This window comes from Erpetoichthys calabaricus, assembly GCF_900747795.2.
Source record: "Erpetoichthys calabaricus chromosome 1 unlocalized genomic scaffold, fErpCal1.3 SUPER_1_unloc_22, whole genome shotgun sequence".
In the NCBI taxonomy this organism is placed as follows: domain Eukaryota; kingdom Metazoa; phylum Chordata; class Cladistia; order Polypteriformes; family Polypteridae; genus Erpetoichthys; species Erpetoichthys calabaricus.
Genome location: NW_026261588.1, coordinates 3992534 through 4019472, shown reverse-complemented (window position 1 = coordinate 4019472; position 26939 = coordinate 3992534). Strand labels below are relative to the sequence as shown.

Sequence of the window (26939 nt, the reverse complement as noted above, 5' to 3'; positions counted from 1 at the left end):
AAAACACCTTCACTGAGATGAGATGAAACCAAAAGGCCTTCAGAGGACGGTGACCTGACTGGACAATGAACTGAATGACCAGCAGGGTGACACACATGTCATGTGACTTAGGCTCACTGAGAAGAATTCTGGGAAGTTGACCTGAGTGGGCGTATCACTGTGATAGTACAGTGTGTGAGGTGGGGTCCTCTTATGTTTGTAACTCACACTTGTGTTCTTCACAGGCTGGTTGATAATGAGATCAGTGAGAGTGAGGAGAAGAACCTGAGGTCACTACAGGAGGAGCTGAACAGGACTGGACGGCAGGTGGATATCGACACATGAGAAGACTGGACATACTGATCAACTGACCCCAGTGACGGTGCCCCCTGTCCACTCTCTCTGAATTCTTCTCTTTATTCTTTAATAATCTCCTCAACTCTCCTCCACATTTAATAAACTCTCCATGTCTTCTTCTCATCCTCTGTGCTCCTTCTTTAAACTCACTTGTGCTTCTCCACCCTGTCACCCTGAACTGGTCACCAAACTCCACAAGTTCAGACCAGAGACCCCTGAGTTTCACCAGCCAGAGAACCACAGTGAGAATTATCATCTAAAACCAGCGGGGGTCACAAAGCCCAATAAGGGGAGCAGCAGGAGCAAACACGGGTGGACAGTCCAGTTGTAGGGTGCTGGAGAGTGAGGCCAATCCTGGCGTTGGTGACAAATTCTGGACAGGCACCAGGCCATCACAGGTCAAGCTGATGGTGGTCTGAGCAGAAACCTCATAAACCTACTGCTCCTCAACATCATGTGGTGTTGTTTGAACCCATGTCTGCTCCACTCCTTGTTCACTGCCTCATTTGTACACAAATCTGTTTGTGACTGAACACACTCTACCATGTGCTGATTTAGACTTCTGTGACACTTTAACACACATGAGGCTCAGGTCTCTTTGTCTTCTTTGTCATTCCGTCATTGTCACCTCACTGTCACCTCCATTTGTGTCCTCTTTAGAGAGCAGTGGCCTGAACAAGTGAGCCATTTAAAAAGAAATGAGAGCAAAAGGAAAAGACGAGGAGAACTCAGGCCTTCTGGTGAAGAAAGTGTGAGGGACTGGCAGCCCACCCAGGATTGGATCTCATGCATTGAACCCGATGTTGACTGGCTGCAGTGCCCAGCAACCTTGAACTGGACTGAGTGGGTTCAGAAAATGGAAGGATGGAGGACACCAAACACAACTGGAAATTAAGAGGGAGTGGAACTGGGATGAGAGTCCAATTATTGAGGGCCTAGAAGATGTAGTGTGAGAGCTCAGGTTCAAGGTGGGTTTCTCCAGGACAGCTGGACAAGGAGCAGAGTGTGGACAGATGGACTTAGAGTGTGACACTCCACAGTAGGTCTCCCACTGCTTCAGTTTTAGGAAGGCATGATGGACACCTGTGGCACATTCTCCAGTACCCCATGCCGCCACAGTCAAGCCCACTCTCTTCCTCACATAATCCCGCTGTATAACATGGAGGGCACCTTGTGCAATGTGTGTTGAAGCAGTAAAAAGAAGACCCCAGAGCTGTCATGGAGGACAGGCTTTATCTTCTCACATTTGTTCGATTCTGCTGTTCTGCTTTAACTGCTGAAATCAACTGGATGTGCTGCCACTTTGAGCTGTTGGTGTTTTTTGCAAACTTTGAATTTTACTTCAGTTTGTTTGACATCGTCATATTCTTTGCATTAATATGTTTTGATTGTGCACGTGCAGCCAGCTGCCCAAACTATAGTGTTTGCTCGACTGTTTGAATGTTGTATTTGGTTTTCAAATAAATAAATAAAAATTTGTAATTTTCATATCTGCATGTTGCTTTAAAACTTTAATTTGAATTAAACAAATCAAAAAAAAAAAAAACAAACAAAACCCAGCTCCAGTTGGTAGGACATCATAGACTGCATTAGCGCCACCTACTGTGCTGGAGTCTGCTGTAACTTTCAACAAAGAAAAACAAAATCATGAAATCCAAAGCCTTTTGAAAACTCGGATATGCACTCAGGTTGACTTCTCCATCTTAAAATATACTTCACAGTACGTTGCTGCTGTCCTAAAAATCTCAGTTTCTCAGATCAAATCTCCTGTCTGCTCCTGGTGCAGAGCACGGCCCTCAATATACAGAATGTCCCGCTGTGTTAGATAAACGCGTTTTCTACAAACACTCGTGTCAAGCGTATTCACTCTGAATAAAGAGCCACTCAGTCCAGCGTGTCTTAAGATATAATCGTGTTGTAATTCTTATCATTTCCTCCCTTCTCTTACTTCTCACACTCTTTTATTTCCCAGCACTCTCTCTGTTTCATGAGGATGTCTTCCTTTCTTTTCTTTATCCCAGCTCTGTGGCTGAACTGATTTTTTAATGATGGCTTTTTCTTCCACTTTAACTCAATGCTGTCCCACTCCATTTCTACTCTAAAGGTGTTTTCACACTCGTAGTCTGCTGGCTTTGTGTCGAATCAGCAGAAGATCAGAGACTTTCTTTCAGTCTCCAGTTAGTTCTGTTGAGATTCACACAGCAGATTTTCAAGTGGACCACAAGTCACAATAAGCGCCCTGTCGATGTGCCGTGGACTTTCAATGGGCAGAAACAATTTTCTCACAAAAAAAAGTCCTCATGAAGGGTCGACAAGAGCTGATTTTGTGCCCCCCCCACCCCAATATTTGCAGTGATGATGTAGCGTGTTTGTGAACAGATGGTGATGTTTTGAGAACTACAAGAGGACATGACAGTGATGTGTGACTTCCTATAACACAGAAAGCACACGTTTCATCTGGATGACTCCACAGAAGATGACGAGCTCTGATGAGGACATAAACTGATGTGACCTCTTCAATGTCATACACTATTACAAGTGTTTACTCTCGACTAGCCTACTACATCAAGTCACTTCTCTACTCTCTTTAAGGCTGAAAATATTTGTTAATAACGTTCACATTGGGATGGTGTCGAGATCGGGGCCTGGAGGGATACCCAGTTTATCCATCTCACTCTTTCCCAGGCTATGTGGTGAGAGATGTGGAGGCAATGGTGTCCTTAGAGCCCTTAAGGGTCACCCTGTAGTTCCAGATCTCTGATGCTGTCACCTGTTGTTGCGACTTTATCAGGTGTGGTCACCTGTTGCAGGCCATTGTCACACAGTCCTGTGTTTAACATCCCTAATCCTGCTTAGCCCTTCAATGAAACTCCCGAGTTGAGAATATCTGCACCTCAACCTCTGAGACAAGAGAAATGTAAGAATCAAATCCATCTTAATATTGAAAGTGCTTAGCGTATTTATTAAAGTACAATTCAGAGTTAAAAAGATTTAAATGCAAAATGTAACTAATAAAAAAATTACATTCTTAAAGCAGTTGAGCAGCAATGACAGGCTTCAGGCCTTCCTCTCTATCTCTATCAAGGTGGTCTCTCTTTATTACAAGTCTCATTCTGTTTATATTAGAAATATTTTGTACTCTAATGTCCTGATCCTCCCATTCCTTGGTTGATTTTTCACCAACACTGGACTTTCCCTTCTGTGTTGGTCTACCACTTCCCTTCAGTTTGTTACTCCCAAATGTAATGGCTGAAAAGATGGTCTTCTTGTTCTACATTTGTCAGATGCCTAAAGGTAAACGTGACTCTTCAGAAGGTCAGTTCCCTGAGTCATCCAACAGTACAAAAGGAGCTGCGCTCTTTAGCTGACATTAAAATCCTCCTGTTCAGATCAGTGGGGTATTTTTCGTACGTGGATTAGTCGTTTAGCCGGATGTAATTGTTGACGATTTGGCCTGATCCTGGATCTGTCGGTTTTTCGAAACTCATGCTGATGTGTTGTCATAGCAACACATCCTAATCCTCAGACCTGCTCAGAGCAGGTTTGTTCGATGTAAACAAGGATTAGTTTACACACGTGATCAGTGACGGTGCGTGGAATTCATTTAGTCATGGCTTCGCCGTTCATGAATGAGCGACCAATTGATATCGCTACGCAAATTATAAGAAGAGAATTTCATATAGAGAGGGTTTGCGCGATTGGCAAGATCCTTTATTGCTCCCGGAGGAAATTCTTTTCGAAAGATACAGCTTTAGTCGAGGGGGAATATTGTACCTCAAAAATTTATTATCACCGTATATTCGAAGTCAAACTTGGCGAAGTCGGGCTGTCAGAACCACACAGGCAGTAGGCACTGCTTTGAGGTTTCTTACAAGCGGCACTTTTTTTATATACTGTAGGCGATACGGAAATTCGAACTAAAACTGCAGTTTGCCAGGCAATTTGTAAAGTCTGTTTGGCTCTGAAACATTTCCTTCAGGTTTTCATTGTGTTTCCTGGACACCTGTGTGTGCAGACAATAAAAGAGGCGTATCATGCCATTGCAGGTCGGTAATACACAGGCTAAAACACCCACAGTTCAATGAAGAATCTCAATCAGCCTAACATTCTCATTACCAGGGTTTCCAAATGTGATTGGGGCACATGGGACTGATCAGAGTGGAGTTTGATCAAACATTATTTGGAAAATGTACCTCTCCTCCTGATGAATAATCAGACACAGTGTCTTCATCAAATATTTGACCTTCGTCAATATCTCATTGGTCAAACACAGGTTCAAGGGATATGACATTCCCTGCAACTGACCCAACAAAAAAAGAGGGCTATATGGAACATACCTATGGCACACATCGATGACAAATACAGTAATCCCTCCTCCATCGCGGGGGTTGCGTTCCAGAGCCACCCGCGAAATAAGAAAATCCGCGAAGTAGAAACCATATGTTTATATAGTTATTTTTATATTGTCATGCTTGGGTCACAGATTTGCACAGAAACACAGGAGGTTGTAGAGAGACAGGAACGTTATTCAAACACTGCAAACAAACATTTGTCTCTTTTTCAAAAGTTTAAACTGTGCTCCATGACAAGACAGAGAAGAATGCAAACATATCTTCCTCTTCAAAGGAGTGCGTATCAGGAGTAGATAATGTCACAGAGATAGAGAAAAGCAAACAAATCAATAGGGCTGCTTTTAAGTATGCGAAGCACCGGGCAGCATGTCTTTTCAGGAAGCAGCTGCACAAAAGATAGCAACGTGAAGATAATCTTTCAGCATTTTTAGACGAGCGTCCGTATCGTCTAGGTGTGCGAACAGCCCCCCTGCTCAATCCCCCTACGTCAGGATCAGAGAAAGTCAGTGCAAGAGAGACAGAGAAAAGTAAGCTGGGTAGCTTCTCAGCCATCTGCCAATAGCGTCCCTTGTATGAAATCAACTGGGCAAACCAACTGAGGAAGCATGTACCAGAAATTAAAAGACCCATTGTCCGTAGAAACCTGTGAAGCAGCGAAAAATCCGCGATATATATTTAAATATGCTTACATATAAAATCCGCGATGGAGTGAAGCTGCGAAAGGCGAAGTGCGATATAGTGAGGGATTACTGTATATGCAATGACCATCCTTTACCTGAAATGAAGTGACCACTGCATCCTGCCACTGGTTGTGAGGAGGAGCTTCCCCCTGGAATGCCCTCAGAAACAGGGCGATGGGCATTGTGCTGGAGAGCCCACTCTTCTGCAGGGGTTAGGTCTGGACCGCGTGGACCTCCACCTGTTTTTTGCTTGTCTGCCTTCTTATTAGCTTTAAAATTAATGTTCTTTACATTATATATGATTATTTATGTCAACAATTCTTTAAATAGTTATATACCAATATTTACCAGTTTGAAGTATATTCTGTTATTTTAACCTGTTCCCATGTTCTCCTTGTGCTCACGTTTGATTTGGAATTATGACATATTAAATAATAATTAATCTGACACATAGGAAATGAAACGCTGCATTCAGTAAGTACAATACACACTACTTAGCATTTAATTTGTCGGCCACTTTTTGCCAGCTGTCTTTTCTGGTCTGGGCTGCTTTTGCAGTGTTACCCCTTGTGCATATTAAATCTTGAAATTCTTCATGTCCTTCGAATAAAAGGTTTTGTGTGAAATTTTATGCGCCCGTTCTTTTGTCATTTTGTTGCAGCCTATCAAAGACTTGCTGATCATGTTTTCTAGACTCGATATATATGGGCTTTTCAATCAGTCCGGGGGCGCGCATTCATCTCGGATGATTAGATCCAGCTCGACTAATCTACTACACAGCTGAGTTTGAAAAACCATGAGTGTCACCGGCATTAACTTATCCAAGATGAGGCACCTGATCTCGGATGATTTAAGCGACGTACGAAAAATACCCCCCAGGACTAAGTCAGGGTCGGTGCCACCATTAAGGTAAATTAGGCATTGGTTTAGGGCACCCATCATAAGGGGGGGAAACCCAGCCAGGTTAGCTGCTGAACAGTTGATTGGCCTTGAGTGCCATTTTTCGATTGTTTGCTTTCTGAAGTGGTCTGTATTTGTATTTATTTCTAAGCTGTTAATTACACAATACGAAAAAAAACAAAACAATGAAATGAGACAGAATGAGCATGCTGTACATTCCTGTTTCATACTTCAGATGTCACAGCTATCTCCTGCCACGCACACAAAACATTTAAGGGCTTCGTGTCTCCATCTTCTATCTTTTCCATGCAATCAGACTGTGCAGATGTCTTGCTCGTCTTGTCCTGAGTAATTTTTTTTTTGGTGGAGGAAGCTCAGATTTCTGACATGCAATTGTAAGTTTTGAGTATTGTGGCTTGAGTGATACATTTACGCTTTGAAATTTTCTAATTGTTGTATATTGTGTCAAATCAACTAGTGATTTAATTTTTTTTTTATTCTTTGAGTTTTATTACAGTATTTCTGCTTATTAATACCATTCATATAATAAAGATAAATTTTGCCACCTTATTTAGAAAACTTATTTCTGTCAATTTATATCGATTGGAATTATTGTTTCCTTTTCCTCAAAATAACTTCACACCAGTACTGGACTCAATTGTTAAGTTTCCCATATTGACAGTCACGTCATCACAAGGCAGTTTTAGTATTTTGTGATGGGGGTCTCTCCATTTCATCTCCCACCCAATCCATTTTTTAGGCCGCGCTTTCACTAGTGGGCTGCTTTCATGACAATGTCCACTTCACATTTACTACATGATGTCAAAGTTAATGTGTCCACAGTTTGCCAGAGCAGCAAATGTAGTGAGAGGACACCAGCTGTGTGTGTGTCACTATGATGGTTTAAGATGAGGGGCTTTGATTATCAGTTACACACAAAATGAATTTCTGATCAGCTCTCTATGTGGTCTGCTCGACCCGATCACAAGGGGTTTCTGTTTTAAGGCGGTCCACTGAGATCTAATGGTGAGCGACATAAAGAAGCTCTGAGGCTGAGTCCGCTGCAATGACTAATCAGATGGACTGCCATTGTACTTCAGCAAGGTGTTTTAGGTGTGCATGTGTAGATTTATTTAGATCACCAACTTTACAATATCATGTAGTATAACAACAAGAATTATTCCTATTTGTGCAACATTTCCTGTAGTTACATCAGTCCCATATTGGATCACAGTCATACATCACACAGACAGCTCCAGAGTTCACTTATATGTACCACACTGAGACCACCATTTGTAAAACATCTCAGTCCGGCTGTTTTGGTCCTCACTCAAGTTTAATTGGTGTGCTCATATCATCGACTTAAACAAACCAAACTACTTGGAAATTTGACCAGAGTTCAAAAAGAGCAATTAAAACAAAATAAGAGTGAAAATGCTTTGAATTTAAAGTGACTTCTTCCGTAAGATGTCAGCTATGTTATTCCAAACAATAAGAAATAAACACTTATGCTTCGGCTATTCACTCTCCACAGATGTCATGTCTACCTCCAGACATGTCCAATCTCTAAAATGTCTGGCATATGGTTAAAATTTCCCATTTTAATACTTGTAAGTGCTGATTATGAATTGGAACATGCAAGTACAAATTTATGGCGTACATTTGTACCGATTATTATAACCGTGGTCATCTCAGACTGTCTGATAAGCTTCATGAAATGTTAATCTGAAACATAGGAGTAGACACTGAAGCAGCTTTGTGACATGCAATTGGGTCTTTTCAACCATCTGTAAAGATTTGAAGTGAATTCAGCTAATTTACTTTAATATAGTTCACTTCACTGAGTGCAAGTGTAAAATGCTGTGACAAAATCTCAATTACAAATGTTACTTATTACATAATAAATATATAAAGATGCAAAGTACTTTAAAACTGATTAACATAAATGGAGCCCAGAATTGAAAGAATTGTTGAACTGTGGCCTGGTGACATCCGAGGAGAGGAAAACAAAAACTCATTCAGTCACATCAACTGAGAAGACAAACTGGGGGCCTGTGATCAGTGAGAACAGAGAAAGTTAAAAACAAAGTCAGATGTGGTCAGAGTCCTGGAGACCTCGGCTAACTGTGTGCTCACCTGCTCCTGGTCATTCGAAAATTGACTCAATGCTGGGCCATATAATCTGATCAAAGAATCTTTCCATCTGAAAAGTCCAATGCTCCTTCATCTCAGATGAATCTTCATACGTAGGAGAGCAGCTGGCAATAGTGCAGTGGCACCAAGTGAAACATCCAGACAGCTCTGTACTGCTGGACTTTCCATCACTGTTTTGTCCACATGTTCATTTTCTCTCCTCATCGCATGACAATACCACATCTTACTTTCCATTACTTTCTTAGATATCACTCACACTTTTGTTGTAGCTCTGATTGTCTTATTTCATATTCTGTCCTTTTTTGTAACTCTACACATCCATCTCCACATTTTCATTTCTGCCACTTCCAACTTCTTCTTCACTCCTTTACTGTCCATGTCTCAGCTCCACACATCATTGCTGGTCTTACCAATGTCTTAAAAACCTCACCTTTAACCTTTACCTTATTTCTTTGATCACGCAATACTCCTGAAACCTTCTTCCAATTGTACCATCCACACTGTAGTATATATTTTGTCTCTGCATCTAATTCTCCATCTGGGGCTACCACTGATCTTAAATATTTAATGTTTTGTATTCACAGAAATGAAAGACATACATTGTGCAAATAAATATAACTAGCCGACACCCGCCGTAGCACACAGCGGTGTAAGAATAGGAACGGAAAACGGTGAGAAAGGAATTCAGAAATCAAGAAGAAATAAATACTCCTTGAAAGACGCAGTTGTGAATATTGTAGGTGTTTTGGTGGAGACGACAGATAATGAGTCGAAAGATCTGACCCTAAAAAAGCCACGAACAACTGACCGGGGCTGAAGAGTGGTTGTTAGAATTATTGTGACGAGTAAACAGCATGTGGACATGAGGAAGGCCGCGCTTCTGAAATTCGATTACGTAATCAATAACAACCTGAAAAAGATGTTGTTGTAGAATGTCTGTAAGTAATTCCTTCATCTTAATCCAAAAGACTCGTACTACAATGTCAGGTCTGTGCTCCGGTCTTTGGCTATCCGACAGTCCATGTAGAATTACATGTGAAAGTGATAAATAAATCAGGCTTTCCGAATTTACGTACTATGGCCATGACATCCTGGTAGTTTTGTTTCATGTATCTTGGACTTCCTGATAATGTGGACGGTAATCTGATCATTTTGCCTACACGTACGTTGTTATGTTCAGCCTTTGCTTGCAGTGTGTCTGATAGTCCTTTGTGTTGTTCCACTCGCAGATCTTGTTGATGTAATCTGAGATCGTTGAGACGCGCGCCCTCTGTTTTAACATACGCATCTACGACGGACTGTTGGAATAGTTTACCGCTGGAGTGTAAAATACTAAATGTATTCCTCATTGCTAATCTGTACGCGTACTTGAGTAAGCCTGATTCGCTTGGCGGTTCTTTTATCGGGAACATGTTGTAAATCTTTATGCCAGCCAATGTCTCCATAAAGGAATAAAAGTGTGTAAACCACAGGATCGGAATTCATATTGAGCTTGGAAATCTGTTTACAGGAGTTGCCTATGGGATAGATGCAAATGTCCCATTCGGCAGGCGGTTCGCCGTCTTCTCTGACGAAAATCTCTGCAACATCGGTGTGACATGTCGGGACATTGTATCGTCGTAAATCCTGCCCAGGGTATTCCTTGAAAACCATTCGTACAGATGCTGTTGGATTGGACTGAGCGATTTCATGCGTGTGTTTGTATGATTTAGCGAAGGGGTTGATGGTCTTGAGCATGGAATCTAGCTGGACTCTGGAGAAGTACATTTTCGCTGCATGCAGAGTTTGATTTATTTTGTAAGCGTACTTCAGTAGCTTGTCGAGAAATGCCATGTCGGCTGGGGACCGGTTTTGAAATGGAAGCAGGATGAACCAGAAGAGAAATATATATAAGAGATGGAGTAGTCCTTCAATTTCGCATATACATGCGAATAATTTAATAAAATTATTGACTTTAAAATCCTGCTTATGGTTTACAAAGCCTTAAATAATCTCACCCAATCTTATACAGTGGGTACGGAAAGTATTCAGACCCCCTTCAATTTTTCACTCTTTGTCATATTGCAGCCATTTGCTAAAACCATTTAAATTAATTTTTTCCCTCATTAATGTACACACAGCACCCCATATTGACAGACAAAAAAAAGAATTTTTGAAATTGTTGCAGATTTATTAAAAAAGAAAAACTGAAATATCACATGGTCCTAAGTATTCAGACCCTTTGCTCAGTATTAGTAGAAGCACCCTTTTGAGCTAATACAGCCATGAGTCTTCTTGGGAAAGATGCAACAAGTTTTTCACACCTGGATTTGGGGATCCTCTGCCATTCCTCCTTGCAGATCCTCTCCAGTTCTGTCAGGTTGGACGGTAAACGTTGGTGGACAGCCATTTTTAGGTCTCTCCAGAGATGCTCAATTGGGTTTAAGTCAGGGCTCTGGCTGGGCCATTCAAGAACAGTCACAGAGTTGTTGTGAAGCCTCTCCTTCGTTATTTTAGCTGTGTGCTTAGGGTCATTGTCTTGTTGGAAAGTAAACCTACGGCCCAGTCTGAGGTCCTTAGCACTCTGGAGAAGGTTTTTGTCCAGGTTATCCCTGTACTTGGCCGCATTCATCTTTCCCTCGATTGCAACCAGTCGTTCTGTCCCTACAGCTGAAAAACACCCCCATAGCATGATGCTGCCACCGCCATGCTTCACTGTGGGGACTGTATTGGACAAGTGATGAGCAGTGCCTGGTTGTCTCCACACATACCGCTTAGAATTAAGGCCAAAAAGTTCTATCTTGGTCTCATCAGACCAGAGAATCTTATTTCTCACCATCTCAGAGTCCTTCAGGTGTCTTTTAGCAAACTCCATGCGGGAGTTGGCCTTAATTCTAAGCGGTATGTGTGGAGACAACCAGGCACTGCTCATCACTTGTCCAATACAGTCCCCACAGTGAAGCATGGTGGTGGCAGCATCGTGCTGTGGGGGTGTTTTTCAGCTGCAGGGGCAGGACGACTGGTTGCAATCGAGGGAAAGATGAATGCGGCCAAGTACAGGGATATCCTGGACAAAAACCTTCTCCAGAGTGCTAAGGACCTCAGACTGGGCCGAAGGTTTACCTTCCAACAAGACAATGACCCTAAGCACACAGCTAAAATAACGAAGGAGTGGCTTCACAACAACTCTGTGACTGTTCTTGAATGGCCCAGCCAGAGCCCTGACTTAAACCCAATTGAGCATCTCTGGAGAGACCTAAAAATGGCTGTCCACCAACGTTTACCGTCCAACCTGACAGAACTGGAGAGGATCTGCAAGGAGGAATGGCAGAGGATCCCCAAATCCAGGTGTGAAAAACTTGTTGCATCTTTCCCAAGAAGACTCATGGCTGTATTAGCTCAAAAGGGCGCTTCTACTAAATACTGAGCAAAGGGTCTGAATACTTAGGACCATGTGATATTTCAGTTTTTCTTTTTTAATAAATCTGCAACAATTTCAAAAATTCTTTTTTATGTCTGTCAATATGGGGTGCTGTGTGTACATTAATGAGGGAAAAAAATAATTTAAATGATTTTAGCAAATGGCTGCAATATGACAAAGAGTGAAAAATTGAAGGGGGTCTGAATACTTTCCGTACCAACTGTATATCGGAATGTCTGACACCTTATATTTCAAATCGTAACCTCAGATCCTCAAATGAGTGTCTGCTTAGAATTCCAAGAGCAAAACCTAAAAGAAGTGGCGAGGCGGCCTTCTGCTGTTATGAACCTCAAATCTGGAAAAGCCGCCAGAAGGAATTCGCCAGGCTGATACAGTGGAGCACTTTAACAAACTGCTGAAAACACATTACTGTAACATGACTTTCTGATAAGTTCACCTTCATTTAATCCTGATACTCTGTATATTCAGTTCATTATCATAACTATTCATGGTGGCTCTACAATCCGTACTAACCCCTACTCTCTCTTCTGTATCTTTTCCCAGTTTTCTGTGGTGTTAACCTGCACCTCCACCACCTGATCAAAGCACCGTGATGTTCCTCCATTGATGGATTAAAAGCCAAACGTCTACATGACCTTCATCATCAAGTCCTTCCATGAGAACCCTAAATACAAAGAGGACTGATCATTTATGTGAGGTAGAATGTCCAGAGGGGGCTGGGTGGTCTCGTGGCCTTGAACCCCTGCAGATTTTATTTTTTTTCTCCAGCCGTCTGGAGTTTTTTTTTGTCCTCCCTGGCCATCAGACCTTAGTCTTATTCTATGTTAATTAGTGTTCTCTTATTCTAATTCTTACTTTGTCTTTTATTTCTCTTTTCTTCATTATGTAAAGCACTTTGAGCTACATTATTTGTATGAAAATGTCCTATATAAATAAATGTTGTTGTTGTTACATAGTAAGTTGCAGATGTTTTATTGATTTATTTATGTTGTAGGGAGCAGATTTTTTTACTTTTAAATGCAAGAAGTTCAACTATAAAAAGTCTCAAATAAATAAAATACCCAAGTAAAGATACAGATAACCGACCTGAAAATTCTACTCAAGCACAGTAACGAAGTTGTTTTATTTTTATTCTTCCCACCTCTGATCCATCACATCATCGTTAACAAATGCTTTACCTTCATTCTGTGCACATTCTCTCTTCAAGTTTCTTCTTTTTACGTTTTTCATGCCATCTTAGGTATCAATGTGACTTTCGCTCCTGTTATTGTCCTCCTGACTCTCAGTCAGCCTTCCCATCATTCCTGGCGGTAGACGTCACTCATTGTGCGACACGACTGTCTGGTGATAATCATTGATTTTGAATTAATTACCCCACAAACACAAGCCAAAGCTTTCCTGATACTGCAGCTGAGTTTTGTTTAAATCAAATGTTTAATTTGTAATCAGATACTGTAAGTGCTTCATGAAACACATGACGGGGCTTAGCTGGCTACACACAGACAGGTGATGTTCATACTCCACAAATATACTGAGGCTGAACTTGCAGCTTGGGGGCCCTTAGTGGCTTCGATGGCCCTCTGCTTCTGTGGAGACTTCATAGAGCAAGAAATGGCGCTGGATATTGTACACAATTATTATGATTTTCATCATTTGTAATGGCTCTAAATTATGTGTTTGCATGAGGACAACTGATTAAAAATTCAATTGCAATTTATTTCTCAGTTCAAATTTGTAATCTAAAGTCACTTTGTATTAATTGCAATTTGTCATATTTCCTTCAAGCAAATTAATATTTTTCTTTAAAGCAGAAATAACTCAGGGATTACTTTCTAATACAAAACAGTTTTAATAATCAGTTGCCTATGTATATTAAATTATTTTGGTGTCTTTATTGAACAGTTTTGTGTAACAGAAACAAATGAACAAACAGTACAACACTAATTAGTAAATGGCTCAAAGTAGGATTAATTAATTAATACTTCAGAGCCACACAACAATGCAAATTAGTTGGACTTTGATTGGTTATGTCAATAATTCTGTCTTTAAAATGATATGAAGATGAAAAGTAAAACATTATTGCATTTCTGCCTATTTATTTAGCCAGTTGCTTAAGCAGACTTCAGTTTATTTCCACCAGTTGTTTAAGTGATGATATCTCAGATACAAAAACAAAAGTTCACAAGCGACCAGTGCTGGGAAACGTCACTTAAATTAAATTCATTACATTGCTCATTACGTACAAAATCCTAATCTCCTCCAGTTCAGCGCGTTTCTTTTCTTCACTTGTCTCGATGGGAGAAAAAACAAAGAGTCGTAGTAAAGCTGTACGCACACTGCATGTGTTACTGCCATGATGTGATTTAACTGATCGGTTACTTCACTGCATTTCTCAGTTTGCTATCTGCGCTCTGCTTGGAGCTCGTGATGGACAACACATTAACTCTGAAGGACAGGATCTCACATCCCAGTCCAAACGGTGAGATGGAATCCTTGTCTGTCAGCAGCCTCGGCCGAGCACTTCAAGCTTAGTGCACTGAGCCCGTTGTCTGAAAGGCCGTAGCGGCGCCCACAGATAGGTGGTCTGCAGTGTGTGAGTTGGGGTTTGGCTGAATGTGGAGATGACAGCTCAGATGTTCTCTTCTACATCGATGTCCAGTGCACTAGAGATGAGGTTAGGCTCCTCCGCACACACTGCCTTGTGAATTTTGCTCTCGGGTTGGGCGGTTTAGCTTTCGGCTCAAAGGACCTTGTAAAAGAGGGGTATCATGGACCTCTGGAAAATGTGCTAATTCACAGGGTTTGGCCAACAGAAAGCCGAGTGCAGGAGTCACCGTCAGATGACTGGAGATGACAGACAGGTGATTGTAATTTATTCAAAGCAACAAATAATACACAACAACTACCAAAATACCTGCGCTTCACAGTGGTGAAGTACTGCTTTAAAATTTTAAATAATAAACTGAGGGAAAATGTACCAATAATTATTTGTTAAGGATTCCTTTGTATACCACGTTGTCAGTTCGCCCCCTCCGGTTGTAATATGACCAAGCTGTGCTCTGAGCTTACTCTTGAGCATGCAACGTATACTTGGCCATGTGAAAAGCAATCTTGCCTCAAATCAATGCCAACCTTTTGTAGGGTCTGTCCCTGAGACTTATTAATTGTCATTGCGAAGCAGAGCCTTACTGGAAATTGGAGGCGTTTGAATTGAAATGGGAGATCAGAGGGTATAACGGGGATGCGAGGAATAAAAACTCTCTCCTCTGAGCCACCGCCAGTAAAATAGTTGCCTCAATTAGGTTCTTTTGCATGCATGTGACCTGAAGTCTCGTGCCATTACAAAGTTTCGGTGGCTGTAAGTTTCTCAGTAACATTATTGGTGCCCCAACCTTCAAAATTAGATTATGCTCAGGATTGCCTGGAGGATTCAGAGTGTGGACCGAGCTGTGGGCTATAGACGTATATATGTACGTAAGTAGGATTCAGTTAGCGTTGGGAAGCCGCGTACCAAATTTCTTGAAGATGGGCCCATTAAGTAACAAAGACCGTTGGAAAGTTCAATATGGCAGCCGACAGTGGTGTCATACCGTCGAAATAAGTACATACATTGGTTTCGGTTAGCGCAGGGAAGCCGCCTACCAAATTTCGTGAAGATGGGGCCATAAATAAGAAAGTTTAAAATGGCGGACGTTGTCGACCGTTATGACCGTTACTTGTAGAATTTCGAAATGCAACTTTTGTAAGTAAGCTGTAAGGAATGAGACTGCCAAATTTCAGCCTTCTACCTACACGGGAAGTTGGAGAGTTAGTGATGAGTGAGTCAGTGAGGGCTTTGCCTTTTATTAGTATAGATGTATATGTGTATGTATACTGTATATGTGTGAGTGTGTATATATTTTATATATATATATATATATATATATATATATATATATATATATATTTATATATATAGCTGTACCCAGCCACGCGTTGCTGTGGCTCAGTCTGGTTAAATGGAAAAGAAAGAAAAGAGAAAGCGCACGTTTCTAATATGTTTAATTTCACAATGCTTGTGGGTATACAATATTTTTTGTTGTTCCATTGTCTGTGCAGAATGTTAGACTGAATAATATTGTTAAGTTCGTAGACGTCTTTGTTTTTGGCAGCAAGAATAGCTCGTTCACTCAGCCAATCGTGATTCTTATAATTGGTTTGAATATTGGGAAATACTTTTTCAACCAATTCATCTTTTGACGTCACTAAATTGCAGAAGTTATGAGGCAATGAAATTTGTCCTGAGGTCAGATCAACCAGCACCTTTCCGTTCCCAATTTCCAGATTTCTCCAACCCCGTTATTGACAGTTTGCATTATTTGATCGTAAATGCCTTTTTGCTGAAGTGTTAGTTTAGGAATATTTGATTGCACATACGACAAAAGATCACCCGTGTTGTAATTTTGTTCACAACGCAATTCTACATCGAACAAAGTAGCAGCAGATCGATTCGGTGATGGCATTCCCAATTGATTGAGAACTTTGTTCGCGATTTCTAAGCACAAATCTTCAATCATTATCACCGCTTAGTTGTAGATTTCTGCTGTGAAATCCATGTTTATATTTGAATTTTACTTGCGTATTTGGCAGAAAATATCTTCAGCCATGTGCGATTTATATTTCTCCCATAACTGTGTTGGAGATGAAGGAGAGCAGGCGGTCAATATGATTGCAAACAATGCACGAATTTGATTTGGATGTGACGTGTTGCACGCGACATTAATGTATACATCCCAGAGTCGGTCGTTCTCCAATAAATTCAGAGCTTGACATGTGCTGCAGAAAGTGGCATGTGTAACGCCATTAACAATTCTCAATTGCTGGAAAGACGTTGGACCGGGCACATTTACCAACAGCAAGTGAACAAAGAAGCATTCCTCTTGATTGGGATGCACGGTGTACAGTCTGCCTTTCGTAGTTTCTTTGAATATGCCAGGTTGTCCATTGACTTGCTCTCCTCGTTTGCGTTGTTCAAATGATTTTCTACTCGCATTCCATGTGTAATACGTAGGCACTTCCGAATACAGCAGTGTTTTCGCAAAGGCGTCATTTTGACATAACGTAAAGAAAGCAGTTAACGTTGTAGCCGGTGGATTCAGGGCTATTTGGTGCACATTTGCAGCTGTGAAATAAACGCATTGTCCATTTTCTAGAGGAACTGCTAAGTGAACAACATCTGGACTTCGCTCATGTATGGGAAATGAAAGAATTCTCCATACAGCTTCATTGCTGCTTATTATCTTCCAGCCTAATACTGTGCGATTTCATCGATATGTATGACCGCATTCCTATCACTTCTTTCTGGTTGCACGCCAAAAACTGCCATGTCGCTGCCTTTATTCACGTACTTACAAATGTATTTGATCGAAAAATTGAAATAGAATCGTAAAATATTTAGTATATCGTGTATTGCTTTTACGTCCAACAGATGGCGCTGTGTTTTCAAAAAAAGCATGTTTTTACCTGTCACAGGTGTGACATCTGTATAATATGTATATAAAAACACGTGCGTACTCCAATGCAACGTTGTGTCAAAATTTCAAAGCAATCGGTGAAGAACTTTCAGAGATTTAAGGTTTTGAACAAACGAACATTTACATTTTTATTTATTTATATATATATATATATATATATATATATATATATATATATATATATATATATGTATGTATAGATATGGTTTTGGCAGCCAAGCGCTTTTTTCCCAACCTACAAGACGTCTCTTGAGATCCGTTTAATCGCCTCGTTGATTGCATGTCTTCCAAGGTAGCTTCAATCCCCATTTCTTGCACCGAGTCATCTCCCCTTTTATGAGTGACTGTGTTAGTCGCCATACTTCGTACAGGTCTTTGAACGCACTGAATACTTGTAACCGGTGTCGCCCGTCGGTTACTTTCGACAGGGAATGGAAGTAATTGTCGAGTAACAAAAATTATTTGTAAGTGATTTCGAATTGAAGAAATAGTAAAAACTTGATCACTTGGGTCAATACCTAAAGAAATACACACAGCAAATGCAATTGAGAATACACCAGAATCTATATGATTTAATTGTTGCTGTGCGTCTTCATAAACTATGGGAGGTTTGTAAGGAAACAAAGAATGAAGGAAACGAAGCTGCTCCTCGGCGAGGTTGATTTTTTTTATCAGCGTTTAAACTGTCATAGACATGAATTACCGCACCATCATAAGAGGTACACACCCAGTGAGTCACTCGTTCAGTAGCTGCAGAAGGTAATATTTGAATATGTTGTGCATTTTGTGGAATGGGCATTATAGGTATGTCAGGAGTCCACATTAGCAAAACCTCTTGAGGTTGGAAAATTGTATGCACAGCTAAAATTTCGTTGAATTTGCTCATGTGATCTGTTGATAATCATTATTTACCAACTCATTCATTGCAAAATCTGACAGTGGTAAGATCACTCCTTCCATAACATTAAACACAAACACTAAGTAGACACTAACACTAAAAAACGACAACACCGCCGGGAAGAGCACTAAATGAGATAAAGTAAAAGTCTACTAAACTTCTTTATTATAACTGCTTTATTGTAGCAGGTGAGGGGACGCTGGCACACGCTTGTTGTTGCCGCTCCTCCCTGTTAACAACACTTTTCGCAAAATTCACCTTAATTCTGCACTTTCTTATGCTTGTTTTATTTCGTTTATTGTACGTATAGTTCGTGGATACAGCTGACTCGAATTGCATGGATTTGGCTTAATATTTACAGATTTTATGGACTCCACTTTACTGAGAACAGCTGAGTCTGAGGATCACGGGATGAGACCTACGAACATTTCTTTGTACCTGGCGATCTAGCACCTCGGGATGATCTGTCTCTGTGATTATATTCGCTATGCTGATCTGCTCCCGTTTCATCTTACAGTACTCTACGACCGGGAACTGATCTGATGTTCATACTAACCTGGCTTATGGCTCCGGGGCGATTACGACGAACATCCAAATCCTGCTTCCTACTCCTGCTGTGCTTTCTGCTGCTTGCTATCGCCGCTCACCTACGCTACCACACCCGCCTGTCCTACCGGCTCCATTGTGCTGTGCTGCTTCTACTCTGCTATCAGCTAAGTATCACTCACTATTTTAGCGCTTTGAGTACTGAGAAAAGTGCTATATAAATGTAATGAATAATTATTATTTATTATTAAACACTAAAGTACAAAAACGAAGTAGAAAGTAACACTAAACCGGAACACCACCGGAAACGACGACACACTGTATCTACTAAACACTAAGAAACACTAAAGGAAAAAATACTATTCAGTAAGTACCGTGTCTACTAAACAGTAAATCAGGAGAAAGGACTAACCGCGTCAGCTGCGGAGCGAAATGAAGTGAATGAAATCAGGAGAATGGGAGGGGAGATGATCACGTGACTCCAACACCCGCCTTAACTCTCCGTCCCTCCACAAACACACAAACACAGCCACACGGATCCCAACTCTCCTTTATATATATAGATAAAGTAAGCACAATGTAGGTATGCCAAGATAGTGGAATGCAAAGTCTCTCGGGAACAGGAAACCCCTTCTGGTCAAAAGGCGTGACTTTGCTAAACATTTTGACAATAATAATAATAATAATATTTACTGACACTGTGCAGACTTACAACATTTGAGACACAATTGCTGGCATTTCATTTGCTTTTCCAGTATTAGCACAGACAGCTGAAGTGACCTCCTCATGGTGACACACTGCCAGTGCCTATCAGTCCTAACATATCAAATCCTTTTGAAATTCACTCTAACACAAGTCTTTGACAGGTGAACATTGCTAGTACCTTAGAAAAGCTCTCTGAAAGAACATTGTGTGGGTGAAAAAAGAAACTTCACCTTTAGTTTAACATAACAAACAGTTCAGTAATTAACAATGTAACACCAAAATAAAATGCAGGTATTTCAGAACATTTATTTTTTTTGGGGTGGTATGCCATGACAAAGGGTTGATAGCCCCCTGGTGTAGATCTTCTCCAACAAAGTCCACTTCTGGAGGTGGCACCCAGACTGAATTCTTTGTGGCCCAGAAGATTCTGATTTGTGAGAATTGTTGGCACATCCAGTACTGCAATATGGCAATATGTGTAGGGAAGTGTATTCTGTCTTTTTCATTTTTTTGTATCTTTCAGTTATGAATTTTCCCAAAAGCAATTGTTTGTGTAAACTTAGTGTCATATTTGGAGTACGGATGCTAATTAATGTGACTCCCCACAGACAGCAGGCACCCTCAGGCGATGGTGGATGCTGTACAGCAGCGTCTCTCAACCATTAAGTATTTGAAAACCGAGTTTACATAACAGTTTTAATTGCCCCCCCCCCAATGTTTTTTTTTTAAATGAGCTCACTAATACCACTTTGTTCTTTTTAAATTAATTATATATCACAGATGCATATTTTATTATACCTACTTAACATTTATCGACATTTATAACTATTTTTCTAGTATCAGAATGTAGTTTAAGTTAATTTGTTTTGGTTTCAATAGATTTATTTTTCATATTTTTGATTCTTGTTTTCTTTTTTCACATCTTTGCACCCCCCTTTTTGTTACTTCACACCCCACTAGGGGGGCTCGCCCCACAGATTGAGAACCATTGCAGTACAGGTAAGTCTGCTCTCTCCAAGCCTTTTCTAATTTTATTCTATTTATTTGACATGTATATTATTTGATAATTCTCAAGTGTTAAATAAGTTATGTGCCCCCCCCCCCACCCCCACCGAGTTCTTATATACAGTTTTGAATCTTTTATTATCAAAAGCAAACAAACAAAAATAAAATAAAATTTAAAAAAGCATTTCTTCTTTTAGTACGCTGCCACAGTGTTAAAACACGATTCAGCGTGGTGTACAGCATGATCATGTGTATATTTTGGATTTTAATTTTTTATTTTGTATTAATAGTTTGTGTTTATAATTATTAGTAATTGATTTATTATTTAATGTGTTTATAATTATTAGTAATTGATTTATTATTTAATAAGCATTGGCGAGAAGCTGTTTGTTCTTTATTTGTCAAGGTATGTTTTCTTATTTTTTGTTATATTAAAATAGCAAAATATATAATATTATAAAGCATAACTATTATTTATTGTGTGAGGCTATGTATATTGTAAAGTTTTTTTTTTCTGTTTTCTGATGAAATGTGTGTAATACATTGTAAATAGTTCTATATGTAATACGTATGTTATGAAAACAGAGCTAGGCACATGGTGGAGGCTGTAGGGGCTTTGGTGAGAAGCCGTTTGTGACGCCCTGTTCTTTATTTTGCTTCTGGAAAAGGAAAAAGGATATAAACTTCTATGTCTCCTCCATGTTGATTTGTTTTTGACACAACACTAAGTAGGATGGATTTGAGTCGTTACATGTGCTTACTGTCCAGGCAGGAGTGAACCTCACTCTTTAGTCAGGACAGTTCAGTTGTACTTCTCTCCGGTGTGAATTCTGCTGCGTCTCTGAAGTGTACTGCTCTGACAGATTTGTTTGCCACATTCCAAACAGCAATATGGCTTCTCTTGAGATTCATTTCTCAACAATAGTTTAGTTTGCTTACATTTCAGGACACAACTGAACCTCACTCTTGAGTCCTGAAGGGTTCTTATTTATCTAGATTGATTTTTGAACAGCTACTGTTTTTATTCTGTTGTGAACTCTCATGTGTCTCTGAAGACTGACTATCTGTGAAAACTGTTTATTGCATTCATTACAGTACTATGGCTTCTCTCCAGTGTAAACTCATGTGTTTCTGAAGTTTGCCTTTTTCTGAAAACTTTTTGCCACATTCAGTACAGCAATATGGCTTCTCTCCAGTGTGAACTCTCCTGTGTATCTGAAGATGGCTCATTCGTGAAAACTGTTTACTACATTCATTACAGCAATATGGCTTCTCTCCAGTGTGAACTCTCCTGTGTATCTGAAGATGGCTCATTCGTGAAAACTGTTTGCCACATTCATTACAGCAATATGGTTTCTCTCCAGTGTGAACTCTCGTGTGTATCTGAAGATGGCTCATTTGTGAATACTGTTTACCACATTCATTACAGCAATATGGCTTCTCTCCGGTGTGAACTCTCGTGTGTCTCTGCAGATTGCCTTTTGATGAAAACTGTCTGCCACATTCATTACAGCAATATGGCTTCTCTCCGGTGTGAACTCTAGTGTGTATCTGAAGATGGCCTTTTGATGAAAACTGTTTACCACATTCATTACAGCAATATGGTTTCTCTCCGGTGTGAACTCTAGTGTGTATCTGAAGATGGCCTTTTGATGAAAACTGTTTACCATATTCATTACAGCAATATGGCTTCTCTCCAGTGTGAACTCTCGTGTGTATCTGAAGATGGCTCATTTGTGAATACTGTTTACCACATTCATTACAGCAATATGGCTTCTCTCCGGTGTGAACTCTCGTGTGTCTCTGCAGATTGCCTTTTGATGAAAACCGTTTGCCACATTCATTACAACAATAGGTCTTCTCTCCAGTGTGAACTCTCGTGTGTATCTGAAGATGGCTTATACGTGAAAACTGTTTACCACATTCATTACAGCAATATGGCTTATCTCCAGTGTGAACTCTCGTGTGTATCTGAAGATGGCAAATTTGTGAATACTGTTTACCACATTCATTACTGCAATATTTCTTCGCTTCTGTGTGAACTCTCATGTGTGTCTGAAGATTGCCTTTATATGAAAACTGTTTACCACATTCATTACAGCAATATTTCTTCGCTTCTGTGTGAACTCTCATGTGTGTCTGAAGATTGCCTTTATATGAAAACTGTTTACCACATTCATTACAGCAATATGTTTTCTCTCTGGTGTGAACTTTCGTGTGGTTCTGAAGATTGCTTTTATGTGCAAACTGTTTGCCACATTCATTACAGCAATATGGCTTCTCTCCAGTGTGAATTCTCATGTGTATCTGAAGATTGCCTTTTTGTGAAAAGTGTTTACCACATTCATTACAGCAATATGTCTTCTCTCCTGTGTGAACTCTCATGAGTATTTGAAGAGCACTCCTGTTAGAGAATTCTCTGCCACATTCCACACTGCAGTGATCTTTCTTTCCTGTGTAAAATTTAAAACAAAAAGGGAAAAAAAAAGCTTATTTTCAATTCGCTGCCTTATTATCAACATTAACTCACATTAAAAACATGATGGCTGACATTAGGAACAACCTTTGATAAGCAATTATAAAACTTTTGTTGTACTTGGGAAACACACTTAATTTGTTAATTTTATGTCCTTTATTACAACTTCTCACCAGAGCCACATGTATAAAACTTCCTTATGCTTGGCCTCATATATGAAAGTTGTTTCTTATTCAAAAGTTAGGATTTATAAAACTAGAACTTGCCATTTAAATTGGCTCAAAGTTCCCTCAGGTTTTGAGCATTTGTTAGTCCCATGCAGTCTTTATTTGTGTTGGCATTTTAGCAACTCCAGGTGGAAAAAAGAAGAACTGAATAGAAAATCTCATTTCATTACACATTTCACATTCTGATGTTTGACAGGCTACACAAGAAGTGAGTTTTGATGTATCACAATGACATTTTGGCTCATGATGATGACTTAGCTGATTTAGACTCCCTACTGTCATCCTCTTTGAAGTGTGTGCTGAACTGCAGCCTTCATTACAGAGACCACCATGCAGAAATCACACAATCCCAGTTCTCTTACAGGTCTTAACAGCTGTGTGTTATTTGACGATGGCAGCTTTTCAGTGTGAACTGCCTGACTGGTGAGGAATCTCTCAGTCACCCTGGGCCACGTAATGACATCTGTATGGGATGGTATACTTAAGACGGTAGAGAGATACATGCAATATCGTTACTGTCAGGTTATGCAAGTTGTGATGAAAATGAAATCTGCAGCAATGTCTTCCGTCTTCAGCAGTGGTGGTCTTACTTGGCCTACAAGTCCCTTTGTGATTAGTGAGCTCACCAGTGTGTTTTTTCTTGTTATTGATATTCCAGACAGTTGAATTGGGTAATCTTAAGGTTTTCCGATGTCTCTAATGATTTCATTATTTATTTACAGCTTCTTTGACTTTCATGGGCAAAGCTCTTGCCCTCATGTTGAACAATGGCAACTACAGAGACCAAAGGTAGTCTGTAGGTAGGAGTAAGCTGAGGTGTCTTAGGCCTGCAAGACTAAAGCAATGAAACACACCTGAGGAATCACAAACACCTCTGGCACCAATTGTCCCAAACATTACGGTGCCCTGAAATGGGAGGACGATTCAGAAAAAGTGCTGTCATTTCTACAAGGTGTGACTGAAATGTTTGCAAATCCCCTTAAATGAAAATCAGTAATTTGTACTTTAAAATTACAAATTAAATAATTCAGATATAATTAAACGGCGTATTAAAGGATTAAATGCAAAAAGAATGTTTCATTGTCTCAGCCATTATGGAGGGTACCGTATAAAACAGAATGCCATGCCAACTATGAAAAGTGCACCTTCAATAATTAGAATGTGTCCTGACATTTATCCACACTTGAACTTAAACCACATGACACCAAAACAAACAACAAAATGTCTTCTTTCATTCACCAAAGCAAAAGAGAGCAATGGACGAGTGACGCCTCAGTGCACAGGCCTACAGAACTGCAGTGACCTCGGAGAAGAATTAGAAGATGAGAAAACTGAGGAAGAGCACAGCTGTTGGTGTTTCAGCTCTACAGGGGAGTGGCAGGTGACACCAGGACTGGTATCCTTTGTGACACGCTGGTGACATTTATACTCACCATTCTAATGTTAAAGGGTATCTACTATCAGGACTTATTTTGTTGACTAAGCTAAAATTTGCCAGGTTTTACTGTCTATTTGATCCAATGTGTGTGTTCATGTATGTAATTATTATCTCTGTTATGGCAGCAAACATCAATCAGTCTAAGCCTGCACTCAATTAAGAGCGCTATAAAGAAGAAATACAACTGAATTGAACAGTAGTGTTACACAAATTGGCCTTGAATTAAAATTGTAAATTTTATTTATTAATTTTAATGTAATCATTCCATACAAATAGATTAATTAATACAAAAAAGGGATTTTTAATAGGGCAAAAATAGACCAAAAGACAAAAAAAAGAAAAAAAATATATAAGTAAATAAATAAATAAATAAAATGGAGAAAGAAAAGAAATGCAGAAATAATTATTTCTTCTTATTCTAAAATATTATTGATTAGATCCTGCCAGGTTTTGAAAAAATTCTGTACAGATCCTCGAACTGAGAATTTGATTTTTTCCAATTTCAAACAATATAAAACATCGGTTTCCCACTGACTTATCAGAGGAGAGTTAGGGTTCTTCCAATTTAACAAAATAAGTCTGCGTGCCAAAAGTGTAGTGAATGCAATAACAGTTTGCTTGTCCTTCTCCACTTCAAGTCCATCTGGAAAAACACCGAACAGAGTTGTTAATGGGTTAGGAGGGGTTTTGACACCAAGGCTGTCTGAAAGGCACTTAAAAATTTTGGTCCAGAATGACGTTAATTTGGTGCAGGCCCAAAACATGTGACCCAGTGAGGCAGGAGCTTGGTTGCAGCGTTCGCAAGTTGGGTGTTGCCCTGGAAATGTTTTGGACAGTTTTAAGTGAGACAGATGAGCTTGATAAATAATTTTTAGTTGAATAATTCCATGCTTTGCGCATATGGAACTTGAGTGAATTCTCTGCAGTGCTACCTTCCACTCCTTTTCTGATATATAATGCAGAAATGGTGTCTAATTCCTCGAAATTGAGCAGTATTTTTTTCCAGCATGTGGAGGGTACAAGATGAGGAAAATCGGGCAGTTTCTGTTTAATAAGGTTTCTAAGTTGAAGATAGTGAAAGAAATGTGTAGCTGGGAGGGTTGAATTTGGAATGTAATTGTTCAAAGGATGCAAAGATATTGTCTATATAAAGATCTCTGAGCAATTTAATCTCAAATCTTTTCCAGGTATTAAACACTGGACATGTTTGCGAGGTTTGAAAGAGGTGGCGCTCCTGCAGGGGTGCCACTGATAAAAGATTTTCCATCTTAAAATGCTTTCTAAGTCAGTTCCATATTCTGAGTGAGTAAAGCACAATTGGGTTATTAGTATATTTGTGATAACTTGCATTTATTGGAGCGCAGAGCAGGGAATATAAAGAAGTACTACAGGATTTTACTTCTATTGCGGACCAAGTCTGTGCATATTAATTTATTTGTGTCCAGGTTTTTATGGCTTGTATGTTTGCAGCCCAATAATAAAGCTGAAAATTAGGTAGAGCCATGCCACCTACTGCCTGGGGTCTCTGTGGGGTTGCTTTTCGGATGCGTGAGTGTTTTGAGTTCCAAATAAATGAGGTTATAGTTGAATCTAATTGCTTAAAAAATGATTTATTGATATATATTGGAATGTTTTGAAATAAAAAAAAGCTTAGAAGGGATATTCATCTTAACAAAGTTAATTCTTCCGGCTAGAGTGAGATGAAGGGTTGACCATCTATGCAAGTCTTGCTTAATTTTTTCCATACAGACGGCAAAATTTTGTGGATAAAGAGCTTTATGTTTACTTGTGATATTTACCCCTAGGTATTTAAACTGATCTGCTATGGTAAAAGGTAGGGTGTCCAATCTAATATTACATGCTTGTGAATTCACTGGAAAGAGTATACTTTTACTCAGTTTAATTCTAAGTCCGGATATCGTTTGAAATTCTGTTAGTACTGTTAAAACTGCAGGCACAGTGTTTTCTGGGTCCTGGTATGTATAAAGCCAAATCATCTGCATATAGAGAAATTTTCTGTTCCAGTCCTTCTCTGATAATCCCCTTATCTGATAAGAATTTTGACAGTGGACCGCCAGTGGTTCAATGGTGATTGCAAACAGCAGTGGTGACAAGGGACATCCTTGTCTGGTACCACGTTCTAGTTTAAAGTAGTCTGAACAAATGTTGTTAATACAAACTAAAGCTTCTGGATTGGTGTACAGTAGTTTGATTCATTTCTCCAATGCAGTGAAACGGTAGTTCCATTCAATCATATCAAATGCTTTTTCTGCATCAAGTGATAATAT

General features: G+C 39.7%; 3 protein-coding genes across 53 annotated transcripts in view; 1 reads left to right on the top strand and 2 right to left on the bottom strand.

Annotated features, from left to right (window-relative positions):
• LOC114669315 (ribonuclease inhibitor) overlaps positions 1–459 on the top strand; it is a 137364-nt gene extending 136905 nt beyond the window's left edge. For both annotated transcript variants that reach the window (XM_051921744.1, XM_051921743.1), the window contains one exon: positions 225–459. In XM_051921744.1, coding sequence (XP_051777704.1) covers positions 225–324 — 100 coding nt within the window. In that variant the 3' untranslated portion in view covers positions 325–459. The remainder of the gene's footprint in view (positions 1–224) is intronic.
• The window catches only part of LOC114645182 (NACHT, LRR and PYD domains-containing protein 3-like), a 913740-nt gene that overhangs the window by 589032 nt on the left and 297769 nt on the right, over positions 1–26939 (bottom strand). The window lies entirely within an intron of this gene.
• LOC114643392 (zinc finger protein 271-like) overlaps positions 19804–26939 on the bottom strand; it is a 76731-nt gene continuing 69595 nt past the window's right edge. The window contains exon 7 of the mRNA XM_051921676.1: positions 19804–22963. Coding sequence (XP_051777636.1) covers positions 21600–22963 — 1364 coding nt within the window. The 3' untranslated portion in view covers positions 19804–21599. The remainder of the gene's footprint in view (positions 22964–26939) is intronic.